At 33.6% G+C, this 17,454-nt stretch overlaps 3 protein-coding genes across 4 annotated transcripts; all 3 read right to left on the reverse strand.

The window, feature by feature from the left end:
* Positions 1–657: 657 nt before the first annotated feature.
* LOC139512355 (uncharacterized) lies at positions 658–4,650 on the reverse strand. The gene is made up of 2 exons (XM_071299931.1): positions 4,392–4,650; positions 658–1,459 (listed from the first exon to the last, which is right to left on the reverse strand). Exons 1-2 carry the CDS (start codon positions 4,524–4,526, stop codon positions 1,076–1,078), a joined length of 519 nt encoding a protein of 172 aa, XP_071156032.1. The 5' UTR covers positions 4,527–4,650; the 3' UTR covers positions 658–1,075.
* Positions 4,651–6,632: 1,982 nt separating this feature from the next.
* Positions 6,633–10,522, reverse strand: LOC139512357 (uncharacterized). 2 transcript variants are annotated; one of them, XM_071299933.1, is made up of 3 exons: positions 8,728–10,522; positions 7,644–7,855; positions 6,633–6,874 (listed from the first exon to the last, which is right to left on the reverse strand). In XM_071299933.1, the coding sequence occupies exons 1-2, from the start codon at positions 10,202–10,204 to the stop codon at positions 7,845–7,847; spliced, it is 1,488 nt and encodes a 495-aa protein (XP_071156034.1). In that variant the 5' UTR covers positions 10,205–10,522; the 3' UTR covers positions 6,633–6,874; positions 7,644–7,844. The 2 variants fall into 2 exon arrangements, with proteins under 2 accessions (XP_071156034.1, XP_071156033.1); XM_071299932.1 differs by having other exon boundaries at positions 7,687–7,855; positions 8,728–10,386.
* Positions 10,523–14,496: 3,974 nt separating this feature from the next.
* Positions 14,497–17,170, reverse strand: LOC139512358 (uncharacterized). Its single transcript, XM_071299934.1, has one exon. It carries the CDS (start codon positions 17,087–17,089, stop codon positions 15,494–15,496), a length of 1,596 nt encoding a protein of 531 aa, XP_071156035.1. The 5' UTR covers positions 17,090–17,170; the 3' UTR covers positions 14,497–15,493.
* Between the last annotated feature and the right edge of the window lie 284 nt (positions 17,171–17,454).

Below are 17,454 nucleotides of genomic sequence, written 5' to 3' on the forward strand. Positions count from 1 at the left end.
TTCTCGGGGTAACAATCTGCTCTATCACCCTCTCAGCTATGTGTTATTTATATAGTGTCGATTTGAGTCCGTGCTCCTCATTAAAAGTGGCAGAAGATACAAAAAGGATATTCAAATCCACGATGGGATAGAGTGTTTTGAACTGTAGAGAAAAGTTTACATTTGGAAACATTAAGTTTGTCATAGGATCTAGTTAGAAGTCGCCAATCATTGTTATCCTTTAAGAAAGGATTAAAAACATGAAGCAGACGTTCTAGTTTCGGTAGTACTTCGCTATAAACTTGGTTGACTTTTAAAAACTGCCTAGAATTCATTTAGAAGGACCAAAGTCTAAATATCTATAATAACCACGATACGTATCCACCTGTTTGTCCCTAATCCTATCTCTGATGTGGTTGTTCAAATATTAATACCAACTCTTCTAAGTGAACTTGGTAGTGGTTGCAACCTTATGGTAGTCAGTATAATTTTTTTATAATTATTTCTTGACTCGTGACGATTTCAAACTAGACATAATGTATGAACCAATGTATATTGTTAATGGCGGTAATAACTTTGTTGATATAGTCTACATGAATTAAATGTAAACTTTATCTTATACCAGAAAATTGTAAGAAGGTTACAGATAGTGTAAGTATGAATACAAATCACAATATATAAAGTCAAATAAGATATGATTTTTTATACATAACAATTGGTCTACACGAGAGGATGACATACAAAACATGTTCTCCCGCTAAGCAATAGGACAGAGTAAATAATCTCACTCGTATTAGCCAACCAAAATCTGGCATTTCAACGTGAAGTATATTAATTATTGTCATCTATTCATGGAAGATAATAATTACTTGAAATGAACTGAATTATTCAACGCATCAAACCATAAATATGCACAGTTATAAAATCATTGTTTGCTATCATGATGCAAAGTGTTTTTACGCATGTTGTTATTCTGATGATATTTTTCCACATCTAAAACACACGCAATGTAGTTATAACGCCATTTTTGTGAACTTTATGATGGTTTGATGAGTATTTGCCTTCTTGCCCGGTAAATATAAAATAAAAGTCAAATCTACCACACTTTCTTCGGAGAGGACATTGTCCTTGAACTAGATGTAGATTTAGCTGAATTTCTTAAACCACCATTTCTAGTATAAAACATCCTAGTTTGGTCCTGGTAAAGCTTCATATTTGACCAGGAAAAATATTTAGTACAGTCAATAAAATTAATCCTTCTGTTGAATTCTAGAGTCTTAAGTTTAGTAGCTGTGGTCGGTTTTGATAATCTTGACAATAAGTTCTTTTCCTTAGGCACGTACGACCGAGGTCTCACAAATGGCGTCATGCTCTGTGTTGGTGTTTCTATTGCTGTACTTGGACGGGATGGACGTAGTGGTTTAGGTTCTCTCCATGACGGAAATTTCATGCCCATATTATCAGCCGGTGCAACCGTAGTCTGGAAAAAAGGTATAACAATTAATTAATTGATTCCACCTATTTGAAATTTAGCTATAATAGTTAAGAATTCATCAAATTGTAACTATTATAATCTACTGAATGATATGCATAATGTTGTTTTCTATATTTGTATCACCCTGCTACGATCGTCCGCTCGACAGATTAATTGATTAAGACTTAGTATTTTCTGATTAACCTCCAGTAACAATAACTTCAATTGTTTGGTTCTGGAAAGTGGATCGACAATGAATATAAAGGACGGGAAATTAGACTATAAGTACATGGGAGGAAAGATCATGTTGAATAGGAGAGTTCAAGACAGTAAAACATGACCATGTTTATGGTGCACGATTTGGACGATTGGAGCTATAGTCATATCATTATAGACGAAATGTTATTTTTTTGTAACTGGCAGAGGTTTAAATACATGGTGGTCGGTATTTACGTTAAACGAGCGATAACTCTAAATTAAATCATTACAATTATACATACTGAATAATGATTACTGGTGTTTCGGTCACTTTAACACCATTGAAGTCAATATCAAGACGGTCAGTTTTTGTTGGAGGAAGAAGTCGGTATTCCCAACGAAAATCATAAAACTTTAGTATTAAACCAGAAAAAAACCAGTCACTTTAAATTAAATTAAAGCCTAGCTATGGATTATTTTTTCTCCTATTGTACTAAACCTGCGTCTCGTGTCCAAATATAGTGACTTCCCCAACAAAGCTAAATTGCTGTTTGGAAAATAAAAGTAATATGTTCAGGATAAAATGCATATTACGATTGTTTGCAACATGATCACACATACACATGTAATTGTCATGTTCGTCACAACGGGTTTGTGGAACATTCCACAGAGAGTATCTCGTCGACGACTTGAGATATTTCCAAAGTGAATTACGCTATCAAATCACATGCATTTGCCTCAGTACTCCTGTAGTCGATTATTAGAAATATTTTGTTTGCTTTCTTTTTTTGTCAAGGTTTGAAGGTATGGTAAATGTATTTGAAATGAGTTTTAAATAAAAATTTTATAGGAAAAAGTAGTATCACAAAAATACTGAACTCCGAGGAAAACTCAAAACGGAAAGTCCCGAATCAAATGGCAAAATCAAAAGCTCAAACAAATCAAACGAACGGACAACAACTGTAATATTCCTGACTTGGTATAGACATTTTCTTATGTAGAAAATGGTGGATTAAACCTGGTTTTATAGCTAGGTAAACCTCTCACTTGTATGACAGCCGTGTAAAATTCCATTATATCGACAACAATGAACAAAACAATTAGACATAATTGGTAAAAAATGTAAAAAAAAAATAAGGGTGCAGCAGTTAACGTTGTGTTATTATCTTAATCACTTTAAAACAAACAGATATATAATCCTATATTTACCATGACACAAAAAAAAAACACAAAAAGGACACAGAAAAACGCACATTAGCAAAAACGAAAGACAATTAATAATACAGAAATTATCATAGGACATTAACACAATAACGGGGTCATAGGTACAGAGCAAGTTCATATGCTACAAAGAAACACAAAAAGGTATACAGAAAAAGCATATTATAAACATACATTTTGTTTCAAATAAACTTGTAGTGATTGATAATTTAGTCTTAGATGCATGATTTATTTTCATTAGTTTTAATTGGCTTTGAACGAGCTGTCCGTAACTCGGAGTACATTTGGATCTGTACAAAGTGTCTTTTTGTTGTTGGGATGTACAAGTACCCGACCACGTCCACTCTGTGTTTTTGTTAAATGTGTTTCTTTTTGTATCCATCTGATGAGTAAAGCCTTTTTCAACTGATTTTTATAGTTCGTTCTTAGGTTGCACTGTGACACCATTGTCCTAGCTAAGGGGGTGGGTTGGGATCCCACTCAGATGTTAAACTCCGCCACATTCTGTACACCTACTTCAGTGGTTGTTGTTTGTTGCTGTTTTACATATTCGTTTTCGTTCATTTTTTGTACATTAATTTGGCCGTTAGTTTTTTTCGTTTGAACTGTTTTACATTTGTCATCTCGGGGCCTTGTATAGCTGACTATTTGGTATGGGTTTTGCTCATTGTTGAAGTCCTTATGGTGACCTATAGTTGTTAATTTCTGTGTTATTGTTAGAGTGTCATTGTCAATCATACCACATTTTCTTTTTTATAAGTAATTAAATGAGTGTTTATCAATGACGATTGATTCAATGATGAGTATGCATACAGTTTTCTAGCCTGGGATCCTAGATCACTGTTTTACAGTAGACTGACTCGCTGATGTTTGACCAAGACCCCAGGCTAAAAGAAACAGCGCACTCGCTCTGCATTCTTATATTAAAACCAAAATGGTCTAAATATAAAATTCCAAATTTGGACGAGAAATGTATGGCAAAGTTGTATTATATATTTTTTTTTTTTTAATAAATAAGAGTATTTCCTTAGGTGGATTCAGAGGGGGTCGGAAGTTGTGATCCTCTCTTCTGATTTTCTTAAAAAATACATTGAAATGACGATAATTTTGAAGAATCCATCTTGAATTAAACACGTCTGATTCTACACCGGATTTATACTATTAAAATATAAGATACAACTTGCATTGTAACGCAACAACAGAATGTTGCGAATCCCTATAAAAATCAGAAAATTGAACATTGTATTTCACATACATGTACTTGCTTCCGTCAGATTTCCTCCAATCTGTTCATCAATTAGACAAACCGTATCAACGATAACAGACTATTATAGTTATTGAAAATTAGGATGTATAATTACTCATTTCCTTTTCATGAAAAGTAACAAACAAAAGTGTGTACGTTTATCGTTGTAGCTAATGCCCTTCAATTCATAAGAATATTTCCAAATTTCATTGACAGTACCCGATGGTAGCAACCTCCATGTCCTAAAATACAATTAAAAATACAAGTACTCACACGACCGGGTTTATATGGTGATGTTGATTTACGTGTTAAATCCACTGATTTGGTGGACGTAGTTGTCGATGTACTTCCAGGACTGTAAGTTCTCCAACTCATAGAGAGAGAACTTGCGGACGAACTTGTCGGCATTTCGGGGGGGTTGTCACGTGTAACCACAAAAAAAAACTCTCCAAATACAATTTCACAAAATATTCATATTTTTGTCAAATTAAAGCTGCACATTAGTTCCACATACATATTCTGGAACGTTATTAAACAACTGACTCGACAACCAAATAGAATTAAATCTTGAATACATAAAAGCCAATCAGATTATTGGATTATTGGCAGCTTAACACTTATAATTCTTTGGTGTTAAGACGCCATAGAGTTTAAAATAGGTCATTTTCATATTGTAATTATAACAATACACATTTAATTTATTTAAAGTTGAGATGTAAAAATAATTTGTTCTATAAGATTCAAGAATAAAAGGGTATAGATATATTAAATTAGTCTCATTTAGTATTTTAAAAACATCATTTCTGTTAGGTAAACAGTAATATTATTGAGACTAATTTTTACAAGTGGAACTCCGAGGGCTGGAGAAAACGTTGTGAAACTGTAGACGATGACGTCAATACTATATAAAATAATAATAGCATTAATATTTAAAAAAAATGTTTACCAATTCACAAAATGCCATTAATCCAGTCGGTAACTTTAAAAATAAACAGACATTAATGCATTTATATCTTATTATTTGAAGTTATATAAAGAATTCCTTACAGATAATCCGGCTAAAGAGGAGAGTCACAGTCGATCTCTCTAATTACCAGTTCTCGTCCTTCCTTTTTCCCCATGAACACGTACTATGATTTTAAAATGATGTATGTCAGAGGATAAATGACACACCAATTTCAAAAGCATGCTTGACCATCAAATTTTAAAACTAGTAAAGTAATATAAAGGCATATAGTATACTACTTTGTAACCAGTGCATTCGAAAATGTTTCAATACTATATATAAAGTATTAACCAGGGTTGTGTTCAATATCGTGGCGGCTATGTACACAGGGCTACGTAGATGTATGAACATTGAACGTGTAGCTAGCCTAGATACTACATGGATATTGATAGCAGCTAGGCTAGCTACACGTTCAATTGTCATAAATCTACGTAGTACTACGTAGCATTATTTAGCTGCTACGATGTTGAACACAACCCTGTGGTGTCTTATTTTTTTTTCCAAGCTGGCTGTTAGGTTCCTCTAGTTTCACGTGTTATTTGGTATCATCCTTAGATGGTTGTTTGTTGGTATGAACAATCACACGTTTTAACATTCATCTCTCTTTCACCGTGAAAAGTAAGAAGACAAAATGTACATAATAATATAGCACCATAATAGAAGTGGACAGTTGATTCCATATGCCCATACTTTTCTGCCTAAAACTGTTGTGAGTAACACGACGGGTGCCACTAACCGGATCAGGAACTGCTGTCCTTTTCTGAGCATTTTAGTTAACCTCTAGTTAGTGTCGGGATTCGTCTTATTCAATTCTTTAGTTTTACGTGAGGTCTTTTTTGTTATTGTTGTTTTATCGTCGTTTTTCCTTTTCACAATAGTGGTTCATTTGGATTGGTGATATATTTATGATTCCTTCTTGTCTGATAGTATATTTTCTATCTGTCTCTTGGAATTCAGGGGGTGGGGGTTCGAAATATTAGATTCACTTCAACTTACAATTATATTTGAAACTTAAATAAGGGGATTGATCATCATAGCAAAACCTTCTAAAACTACCATCAAACAGTTTCCATTTAAATCCTTAAAAAATCATATAATCTTCTCTGTATTTACTTGGCCAGTTCAAACCTATCTTGCAGAGATGGTATGTAAAATCTCCGTCCTTTTAAAAAAATATTATAAAATCCTTTGGACTGCATTTGGTTTGTGAAAGATCCGACCAAGAATAAACATCAATAAACTTCAAAACGTTTATTCCGTTTTGTCTCTTGAAATGTTTTTTAAAAGACATGTCTTACTTAAAACATCATATTGTCTTGGGTATAAACTATGAAACACTTTATGACAGAACTTAAGCTAGTCTTACAGTCATGTCTTTTGGTACCTGCTAAAGCAAAAGTATATATGTCTTGTCTATGTGCACCATCGTCAAGGTACACCAGAAGAGTTGCATGGTCCATCAGTAAATCTGCAACTTGAAGTACTGATAGAAATTGCTAAAAACATGTCATGTTCTTTATAAACTAAAACATTTTAATTATCTATCTATATTTATTAACGCATATCAATAAATGAAACAATTGGTCCAGTGCAAATGTGTTCGATCAACAGTTCTTCGGAACATTCAGTTCCGCCTGTGTCTTTAACTTTGGTAAAAGTAAATACCAGCACCACCAGACGACAAAATACCGGTAAAATTATATTCCAAGAATAAGTTTACAATTGCACACCGCATTGTTGCCATCGTTGTCTACAACAGAAATTCAAACATGCAACTTTAAATTTCAAGTTCAAGTTCGACTGACATTCATAATTACAAAATATTGATTTCGCTAATCCTCCTCGAAAGACGGTTTAATATTTGTTACTTGTTTAGGTATTTTTTCAGGACAAACATGCTTTCTTTTTCCCGCTCTTTGGTCGGGTTGTTGTCTTCTTGGCACATTCACCATTTCCATTCTCAATTTTATTTCTTATTTCTTAAAATGTTAATTTAAAAGTTGTTTGTTCATAAAAGCATATAACTGTTCGTTAAATGTTACATGTAATATATTGTGGGAAATTTGTTTCATTAAATAGAAATAGTTAGAAAATCCGCTTAAATGCTTATCATAGTGCAAATAAGTATTGCATTGTAAGGGCTCCCTAATATATATGTCATACTTAAAATGTATACTAGTATTCCTTTATAGCGTGTGTTTAAATGCTCGTCTAATAATTATTATATTTCATTCCATTAAATCTATTTTCAATTTTGATAAAAACAAATGCAAGTGTTATGACGTCTTAAAAAAATAAGGTAGCTCTATAAAACAAGATATATACTAGTATGGTATTCCTGTTAATGTGACAACTATCCATAAAGATCAAATGTCACAACGAACAAAGTAAAGGTAATTGCAAAACCTTCAATAATGAGTAAATTGTATGCCATAGTGTCGAGTAGTAATGACAAAATGCGAAACAATTCAAACATTTTAAGCAACGGCAAGATTTTTTAAACAACAAACCGTGAAAACAAATATAACAGACAGCAATCAAATATCATCGCTGAATGACTACCTTCAACAATAACACCATTAGCTATTATTCGCAGTTTTGGTCCGATTTGATTTTAATGTCATTAAATGGTGACTTGTCGTCTGCGTCTGCATCTGATGGAGACTTCTTGAAACAGTAACACCAATCTCATCTCTTCTTTTCATTTCCTGCCCATTAGCTCAACTAGGACCTGGTGTTTGAAATGTAAAGTAAATGCATAAAATTTAACTTACATGACATTTAGACTAAAACTTTTCAATCTAAGATTTGTAAATATATGCTAAATTCTATTAAACGAGTATATGCTATGCAATTTAGTGCTCAGGGTAAGCCCCTCGATCTAAATTGCATAGTACTTACCTTGTCATAGACTAACCGATACATAGAGAGTTGAGAAGGTGAACACAAAGTGTTTTACTGTTATGGTGTAAGTTTTAGATCGTTGATCTACTCTTTTCAATTTATTATAAATTGTTTAGACTACAAATGTTTAAAGAATGAGTTGGTGTCTTTTCTATTTGTTTGTATTCTGCTCAAAATCCCCAGTTTTATTCTCTCTGAGGCAAACAGATACATACACAGCAAAAAAAAACCCAAAAAAGTAAAGAATAAATACACACTAACTTTTAAAATACAGAAGAGCATATATATATATAACTTGTTTTTATGGAGTATTGTAGGGATTAGGTGCTGATGACTTATTTTGATATTCCTTGTTTTTATTCATTTTTAACTTTTTTCCGCTGTATAAGATATTGATATTAAAATGCAGATGTTAAACGAAACCACATTTAAGAAAATAATATATAGAAAAATATCTGCATTTGCTGTTACTCTTCTATAAAATTGAAAATGGAAATGGGGAATGTGTCTAAGAAACAACAACCCAACCATGGAGCAGACGACAGCCGAAGATCACAAATGGGTCTTCAATGTGTTTGCTCTTTAGATATTTATTTTTTGTTTTATATTGCACTGTCTGGGTTTTTTTCATGTTTGTAATTTTTTTATGTGTTCCTATTTAGAAATATGCTGGAAGTATTACGAATGTGTATAACTTACTTGCAGGGATGTATTGACAGCCATCCTTGTATCCTTTGTTTCTTGATTGTTTTACTTTTTCTCTTAGTTTTAATAATCTTTCTTTAGACCTCTTAATTTCATTTTCTAACTTCTCTAAATTACTTAAAGAATGATCTATCTCACATTCTATTTTGTCAAATTGTCTTTGAATTCGACTGTCTTCTTCGTTGTCATTACATGGGGTTGAAATTTCATATTCATGATCGTGAAATTCCTTTATTGGTTTACACAAATTGTTATATATATTGAGAGCATTTTGAGATCCTAGTATTTCTTTTGAATACTCTCCCTTTGTTGCATAACATAGTGCTTTCTCTGTGTATTTTATAGCGTTTGAGAAATCATAATCTAAACCGAAATGTCTGGCTTTCGCTGTATAGTATGACCACTTCCAACGAGTTTCCATTCTCTTCCAACTTTCTTTAGACTCTTTTATTGATCTTAAAAAACCTTTGGCTTTACGTTTGTCTTCTGTTGTAACGGAAACATCTAGATATACACCGAACATACCTATACCCAAGAGAAGATGTGACAGTTTTAACAGCACCATTCTCTTGAAATCCAAATACACAGTTTCATCAAATTCAATTTCAACAGCAAAATGTTCAATTGCTTGGTTAGCAATGTTGTTGAGTTGTTCCTTAAGACCTGGTTCCAAAGTTTCGGCGTATTTCTGACACAGCATATTATACTCAATGTATAATACCGTACCCGTTTCCCTACAACCATGTATTAAGTCAAATTTGCTTTTTGCATCATTCACATAGTCTAAAGCGGTATCTAGTTCATCTTTGTTTGTCATTAAAACTGCCGAGCCATATCGAACAAGTCTCATCATTTCTGGTAGGTTTTCCTCTGACAAATAAGGTTTCAGATTTTCCATCTTATCGAAAACGTCGGTATACATAAGATTTTTATCATATATCACTCTCTTGTACTCACACCATGCATCAAGGGCGAAAAAGTAAAAGTCTGCAGCTTTAAATCTTTTATTACTCAAACCTGAATTTTCAACAATTTTCCAGTTTTGTTCTGCTTTGAAAAACTCTTCTTCGAAAGTCAAGTGATCTCCACTGTGACTAAGACGCTTCAGATAATGTCTATACACAACTAACTCTTTTCGAAACTTGCTAAAATATTCTGCTTTTCGTTGGACGGAAACTGAGCTCTGTGATGACTGACGAAGTACTTCTGCTAAAAACCCGTACCCAGTATTCCTTAACGACTCGTATAAAATTTCCATTGTAATATTATCCATGTCAGCCACTTGGAACATGAACACTCGAGCCCTGTCCCCTCTGAATTCGATGCTTCGCAACTTCATACAAGTATTTGCGTTAAAAACACCAATTTCATAAAGAAAGTCCATGACGTAATTTGGATCTAGATTCTCTATAAATATTCGGTGCACTTTTCGGAGCAATAATTTGCTTTGTTCGTCCATTTTTAATATCATTTTATTATACGGAAGTGTTAGAAGGTTTACATGGGTTTTACATGTGTTCCTAAAAAAAGTCCCTGACGCAATTTAGGTCTTCTAAAATTATACTATTCTTATTATATGCATTTTTTCCCTAGTACAATGTAATATCTTATTATATTGTCCATTTAATTATATAATCATAAATCTGTTAAATGCTTTTATTATGATTTATGAACCAAAACATTCGCTGCATATTTGATATGAATACATGTACATCTGAAACCAAATACTATAATACTTAATTGTATTACTCTACATTTAATATGATCGGTAAAATAAAAAAATAAACAAGGCTTTCAACCCAATAGTATATAGTGTGTGTCTGCTATATATATTATATCCTTTTTGAAGGGAGTAAGTTAATGTAACTTGATGCTCTAAAAACTATATAAAAGTGTGATTTCTAGTCTATGTCTCTTGCAACTGTAAAATTTGTAAACAATTGCGTCTTACTTCTGAAATAGTTTATAAAGAGCTCCATATACGTATTTTTTTTTCAAATAATATATCAAAAAAACTTTTTTATATTCCTTTGAATATTTAAATTGGTTAAAAAAAGGAAACCCTGTCCCCCTCAATTTCCACCTCTGAGAGTTATAAAACATGCCTTATTTTTCAGTAAAGAAGAAAATGCGGTTCAAAAATGAAGTCCATTAAATTCCATACAATATGTTGTAAAACGTTTGTGATGTTTGGGTCATTTCTCCCTTTAGTGCCTCGAAAACGTTACATTTACAATGAATCTACTCGAAAAAAATACAAACATGGACTGTCATATGGAATTCCAAGCAAAAGAAATGCATGAAAATAGGACTAAAAGGGTTCAAAAAGTATATCGTTACGATGGACCAAGATAAAGTCCCTTTTAGCTTAGCTATATCATATTTGGATAACACAGACCGAATGGGAAACAAAACCTAAAAAATGATGTATGTACAAAAAAAAACTTGCCGTTCTAAATCAATACCAACTATCGCTTATTAAAAAGGACACTATAAGAATCGGTTTAATTGAACTATTATCATATATAAAATTGAGAATAAAAATGGGGAATGTGTCAAATAGACAAAAACCCAACCAACGAGCAGATAACAGCCGAAGGCCACCAAATGGGTCTTCAATACAGCAAGAAAATCCCGCACCCGGAGGCGTGCTTCAGCTGGCCCCTTAACAAATTGTATATTTGTTCATTGATAATGAATGTCAGACTAAACTCAGAAATATATAAAAGAAACTAAAATTAAAAATCATACAAGACTAACAAAGGCCAGAACCTCCGGACCGGCGCAAACATGCTGCGCGGTTAAACATGTTTTATGGACATGTATGTAAAAGTAATTGTGAAAGAAAACTATGGTATCAGACGACTGATAATGAGGACGCCACACAAATGCCACCAAACGAAGTCACCAACAACCATAATTCAATATAAGACCTGTTGAATATAATCAACTTACTATAAGATATAATTTGGTCTGTAAATAGAAGAAATGTAAAGATTTCACAACAGGTTAATTTTGGGACGTCATCGTAGATTCAGTATCCCTCCGATGGGACCAAAGATAATATCTTGTTTACACTGTATTAATATCTTTGTGTCATTATTTTGGCCGTAAATAAGGGAAGAATATGTCATGTACTGTAGTAATTGAGTGGGCAAAATTTGTATCTGTGTTTAAAACTAGGTAACAATTTATATATTTTTGCATAAAGATTCTGAGTACATTTACATTTGTTCCCTAATCATGACGCCTGGATGAGGTAGTAATGTATGTGGTGGCAGCAGTTTCTTTTAAATCATTGCATATACAGAGAGAATGATAATTTTGTATGTATATTTAGGCAGCAACCATTTGATTTTCGGGGGGGGGGGGGGGGGGGGGCTATGGTTTTTTTTTTGGAAAAAAAAGTTTGTTTCCAGTTTTTGGAGAAAAAAATAATTTGTTTTTGATTCTGAGAAAAAAAAATTGTTTGTTTCACCCTCAGCTGCCACTATATGTAATGCTAAAATTGAAAGAAAAAAATTGTTTTCGACTTGTCGCGAAAAAAATAAATTGTTTTTCGGCCCAGGCGAAAAAAAATATTTGTCCAGAAAAAAAACCCATAGCCCCCCCCCCCCCCCCCCCCCAGAAAATCAAATGGTTGCTGCCTTAGCGGTTAAAGTTTGCAGGTACGTGTACGTGAAGTCCATAGTTTTTTCGTGCAGTACTGTCTTGTCAGATGTCTGGTGTATTAGCATAGTGGATGAAATTTCTACAATGTTATGAACAGTCTTGTAGAATATTTCAATTTATCTTGAATGTATTATATTTTTTTGGTTTTTTTTTAATGCTGAACCAGTTTAACTTGTTAATATTTCATTTCTGACACGCTGATGTCAGGGATCTTATGGTATCGATCGAGGACCAAATCAATTGTAATGTTTATGTCTGCTGAACAGAATGAGATTCCCTAAAGCCCGAGTCACACTGTCACGTTTTACTACATTTTAAAATGCTACGTTTCAACTGCGTTTTGAATAAAAATGTCCGGTTAAAACTAGGTTTTACTAGTTTTTTTCTACGTACGTTCATATCACAATTTGTTACGTCAAAGTACGTGTAAACCCACGTTTCAACCACGCATTGAAACGTTTCGATGCGTAGTAAGTACGTTTTGTTTCGTTCCGCTAAGCTTTGATACGTACTTTCTATGTTTCTACTTCGTTTCAATTTTCACTACGTTTGTTGTTAAATTTTCAAAACTTACGGGGCATGTCCCGTTTTAGTCAAAGGATCACTACGCTTCGATACGCTTAGTTACGTATATTCCCGTTCCGCTACGCTTTCAAAACGTAGTAAAACGTAGCACTTGAAACGTGACATTGTGACTGGGGCTTTAACTGAGCAATAGTACTACTCCCGAACAGGTAACGTTAAACAAGTGACATGTATGCCTGACTTTTGATGGTTTTTTTTTTATTTCTTTTTATGAGATAGGAAGCTCAGACATTTGTGATCATTTGATACATTTAGCTATGATGTTCTCTATTTACTTTGACCGTTTAGTTTGTTTGTTGTATTATGCCAAGATATATAGCCTAATTACAGCCGATTTTATTGCCGCGTGTAGCCAAAAGCTAATATGTTTGGTTAGTTTCCTTGTTAGCTGAACCGTGAAGTCCTTGTTAAATTGAGTAAACTACTCTACTTTAAGAGTAGACTAATCCAACAGATATCCAATCTATCAGTCTGTTGGACTAGGCTTCTTCGAAAGGAGGATAGTATACCTGACCTAATAATGACTTCACAGTTCAGCTAACAAGCAAGCTAACCAAAAATATTACCTTTGGCTACACACTCAATAAAATCGGCTGTAACACATTTAGAAGAAAAAAGTTCATTTTTATTTTGTAATTATTTAAATGAAATCAGCTGCAAATATGACATACAATGAATGGTTTTTGTTTGGTCTTGAACCCTGCTAAACATAAGAACGACACACTAAGCCGAATTATCAACATGCTTGGTTGAAACTGATCCAACCAATATTAAGAAATGTTTGCTTTAACTCTTAAATATCGCGCGCATGTTACATAGCCAGCAAAGATCATTTTAAAGCTTTTCGTTTGACTCGGTCAGGGATAGAGCCAATGAGATCTTGCATTTTAAGTGCAACTACAAGATTACTAAGGTTCTTTTTACGACCAATGTGAACAACAAACATCTAGGACATGATCAATGTAGAATGCAAGAATGGAGAAAAACAAAAGACGATTGCATTAATTCTAAACACTTACACTAACGTATGCATGTCTTTAAGCTAGTAAGAGGATACAAATAAAAAAGGTTACAGAGTTATTTTCTTCTTCTTTTGTCAAATGAAAGTTTGCCATCGGTAATGATCATAATTGTTGGTATTTCCTTACTCTTTCACTACTCTAAGCTAGATTGTGGCGACCATTTCATTTTGTTAGATGAAGCCAAGGTACTCTGTGAAAACCACCGACCTACCGCTGGAAATCTACCAATCCTAGTCAATTGTACTGTAGTAAGATTAGAGTCAAGCGCATCTGCAACGAGAGGGGTTAATTCAAACCGACAACCTCAGTGATGACAGATTTGTTATCCCTGCAGATGACCAACTAAGACCACTCGGCTTCCACTTTATATCATGATGTTTTTATAAAAATAACAAAAGTTAATATAATAGAAAAACAAAGGATATGGGATATCTGTTCATGACTAAAAATTAGTACACGCACAGAAAAAAAACACACACAAAAAGCAAAGGAACAGCGCTTTTATTGCTTGTTTTCATGCTACCTTTTGTGAGTGACTGGTATATTTTGAAAGGATTATAAGAATGAAGAGAATTTTTATGAGAATAAATGACAGAATTTTGAAATAATATATTGAGAAAACATCTCTGATAAAATGCTTTCTAGAAAAACTCAAATCAAATTAGGGTCACCGTACGTGTGTTGTCATTCTAAAACAAAAAACAAAAACCTACTGTAGATTCCTTTGTAAATCTTCATTACCTTTTTTTAGACTTGTTTTAAAATAAAAAATAATGAAATCGAAAGAAATTTTGCGTTTGTAAAAACAGTCGTTATAATTAATCAGATATATGAAACCACACAGTTGTGCTCATTTCAAAGAAAAGAATTTTAAATGTCTCAAAGTTGCATATTTCATCCGATATCAAGACTGTCGTGTTCTGTTAATTTACGACTCAAGATGGTGGAGAACCTCGAATTACTTTACGCAAACTCTCAGTCAAAATCACATATATCCAATATTTCAAAAATTAATAAACACTGAGAAAAAAAATACATTTTACTTAATCTCTAAACAATATCTATGAATTATGTAAAGGACTATGGAAATTATAACAACAAGACTGATTTACTTTTTAAGTACTGGTGATTTGTATACCTAAATGAACAGAGTATCACACAACACGGTCTGTACCCCTATATACATCAAAATCCGTTCTTTTGTAGCAGTTATAACAGATAATTCTGGTGTATACATATGCATAGTTGACTTTTAATGACGTAAGCATCTTAAGTGAGCAGTAACTTGCAGAGTCATTGTTTACTATTTAACTAATGACACTAATAGGAACAAAACATCATTACACACAAAGCAATCTGTTAGAGTTTCTGAGAAATCTACCAAGCCTCTATGAATAAGGCGAAATAAAACTTTTCTATGGAAACCATAATAATCATTCTAATGTAAACAAATAAGTGGATTTTATGTTAATATTCACCGTTCAAACAACAGTCGTTACAGGGTTGCAGTCTGAAAAACGTCCATTTGACATAGGAGTCGTGGATTCGAAACTCACCATACTATAAAAAATAACAATTTGAAAAGCCATACATAGCCATAAAATAAGAAGTGAAAAATTGTTCATTAGTCTTATGCCATATGAATCGTTTTCTTCCTTGCAACAACTACAATCACAAGAAAATGCTTTAAGCAATGATGCGCACCAAGTTTTTGGAGTGTATCTACACATTTTACACCCAAGTGTACAACAGCAAAGAGGACATGGCATATCGCACATGCAGCAGCATTCTTTTGGTTGTATCTTGCAAAAATATTCCTTGTTTCGGCAACAACAGCAGCGCCAGCACAGATTGCAACACCCGTCCTCTCCTCCAATTGTGTCAAAACTCGTGACAAACCGAAGTGTCATGGAAATACATGCGCTGATAGAAGCCAACAATGCATAAAGGTTCACGTGAGGCTTTAGCTTATCACAATCACACAAAAAGAAATAAATAGTAAATAGTATGTTTTGCGGAAGTTCTTCGAAAAACATAACAAAACATATTTCACTTTGACCTTGCAAAATTTGGAAAAAGTTTGGTTTCCTCTTTTTAATAATTTCCATAACAATGTTTATTACTTGCAAGATTGACAGCAGTGATCCAAGGAGAGAAAAAACAGCCGCCAGAGTCCAAACATCATTCGTGTTACTACACATCGATGTATCGATTGCTAATATATCGAGCTTAAATGTCTTGTTGATCACTCTACAATTCGCCTTACACATTCCAGATTCAAAATCACTTGATGTGCCAAGGAACTGAATTGGTCCAGAACTTGCAAGCAACCAATCATTGACTAGATCCCATATAATGAAAAAAATCACTAAAATACGAATCGTAACGAAAGTGCTGGTTGACATTTCTGTCTTCTTCTTTGAGATGTCTATGCTCGTATCGGAACCACGCCTGCTTTTATGCGGTTCTGTATAAACAGGTTCAAGGGATCTGTGCCAAGACGGTACATTGCCATAGTCTACAACACTATTTGCAACAGATCTCGGTTGTCTTGAACTTCGGTATATATCGTCAATACTACCACTTTCAACGGCTCTCGGTATTTCCCAATTACTTGACTGTCTGGTACCTGGCTCAGATAGAACTCCTCTCCCTCTGTATATTTGCATACCAGGTCCACTCCTTGATTCTACAACTGCTGATCTCTGATCGTACGGTCGTCTCTCATATCTTCTGCCATTATAAGCAGAATATCCATGATTATCTTGACCTATATTTTCCGTTGCAGCGATACTTCTTCTGTCATAGTCAGGTCCCATGAATCTGGTTTCCTCGTTGTCGCTATATAGTGGGTTTGTTCGTCGCACTGCTGGTCCATGTAGTCCACTTTCACTCTGAACGGGCAATGGGATGCCATTTGCAAGGTAGTTATTTCCTAAGGGACGTCCATTATATTGTTCTGTTCTATGATCTCGCCAAGAATTTTCATTTCTACCATATTGATATGGAGACCGATCATCTAGGCTCCCTTGACCATTTTCTTCATTCCATCGGCGTGTGAACTCTTCCCTATACATTCTTTGTCGTCTGCAATTGCAAAATGGCGATTTAAACAAGGAAGAACATATAGTTGGACTGTATTTTATCTGTAAAAGGTGTGTCACCGTAATTTACAACTGATAACACAGTCGATTGTATTTGCGTTGGTCGTTCAGATATGTCTGTTACATAAACTGATAACTTTATTGAACAATTTAGTTTTGATATTTACAATCTAAAACCAATATCTCAGAAAAACAAATATCTTGTTCGATTAAGAAATCCGAAATATCCGTGATCAAATGTGAGGGTGTTTGTATTACGTGCCTACTTGATGCCAATTTTCTGTTTAGAAAATATAATATATATAGTTATGTAATATGCAAATGACACATTTGTGCTT

The sequence above is a fragment of the Mytilus edulis genome, chromosome 2 (assembly GCF_963676685.1).
Source record: "Mytilus edulis chromosome 2, xbMytEdul2.2, whole genome shotgun sequence".
Classification (NCBI taxonomy): Eukaryota; Metazoa; Mollusca; class Bivalvia; order Mytilida; family Mytilidae; genus Mytilus; species Mytilus edulis.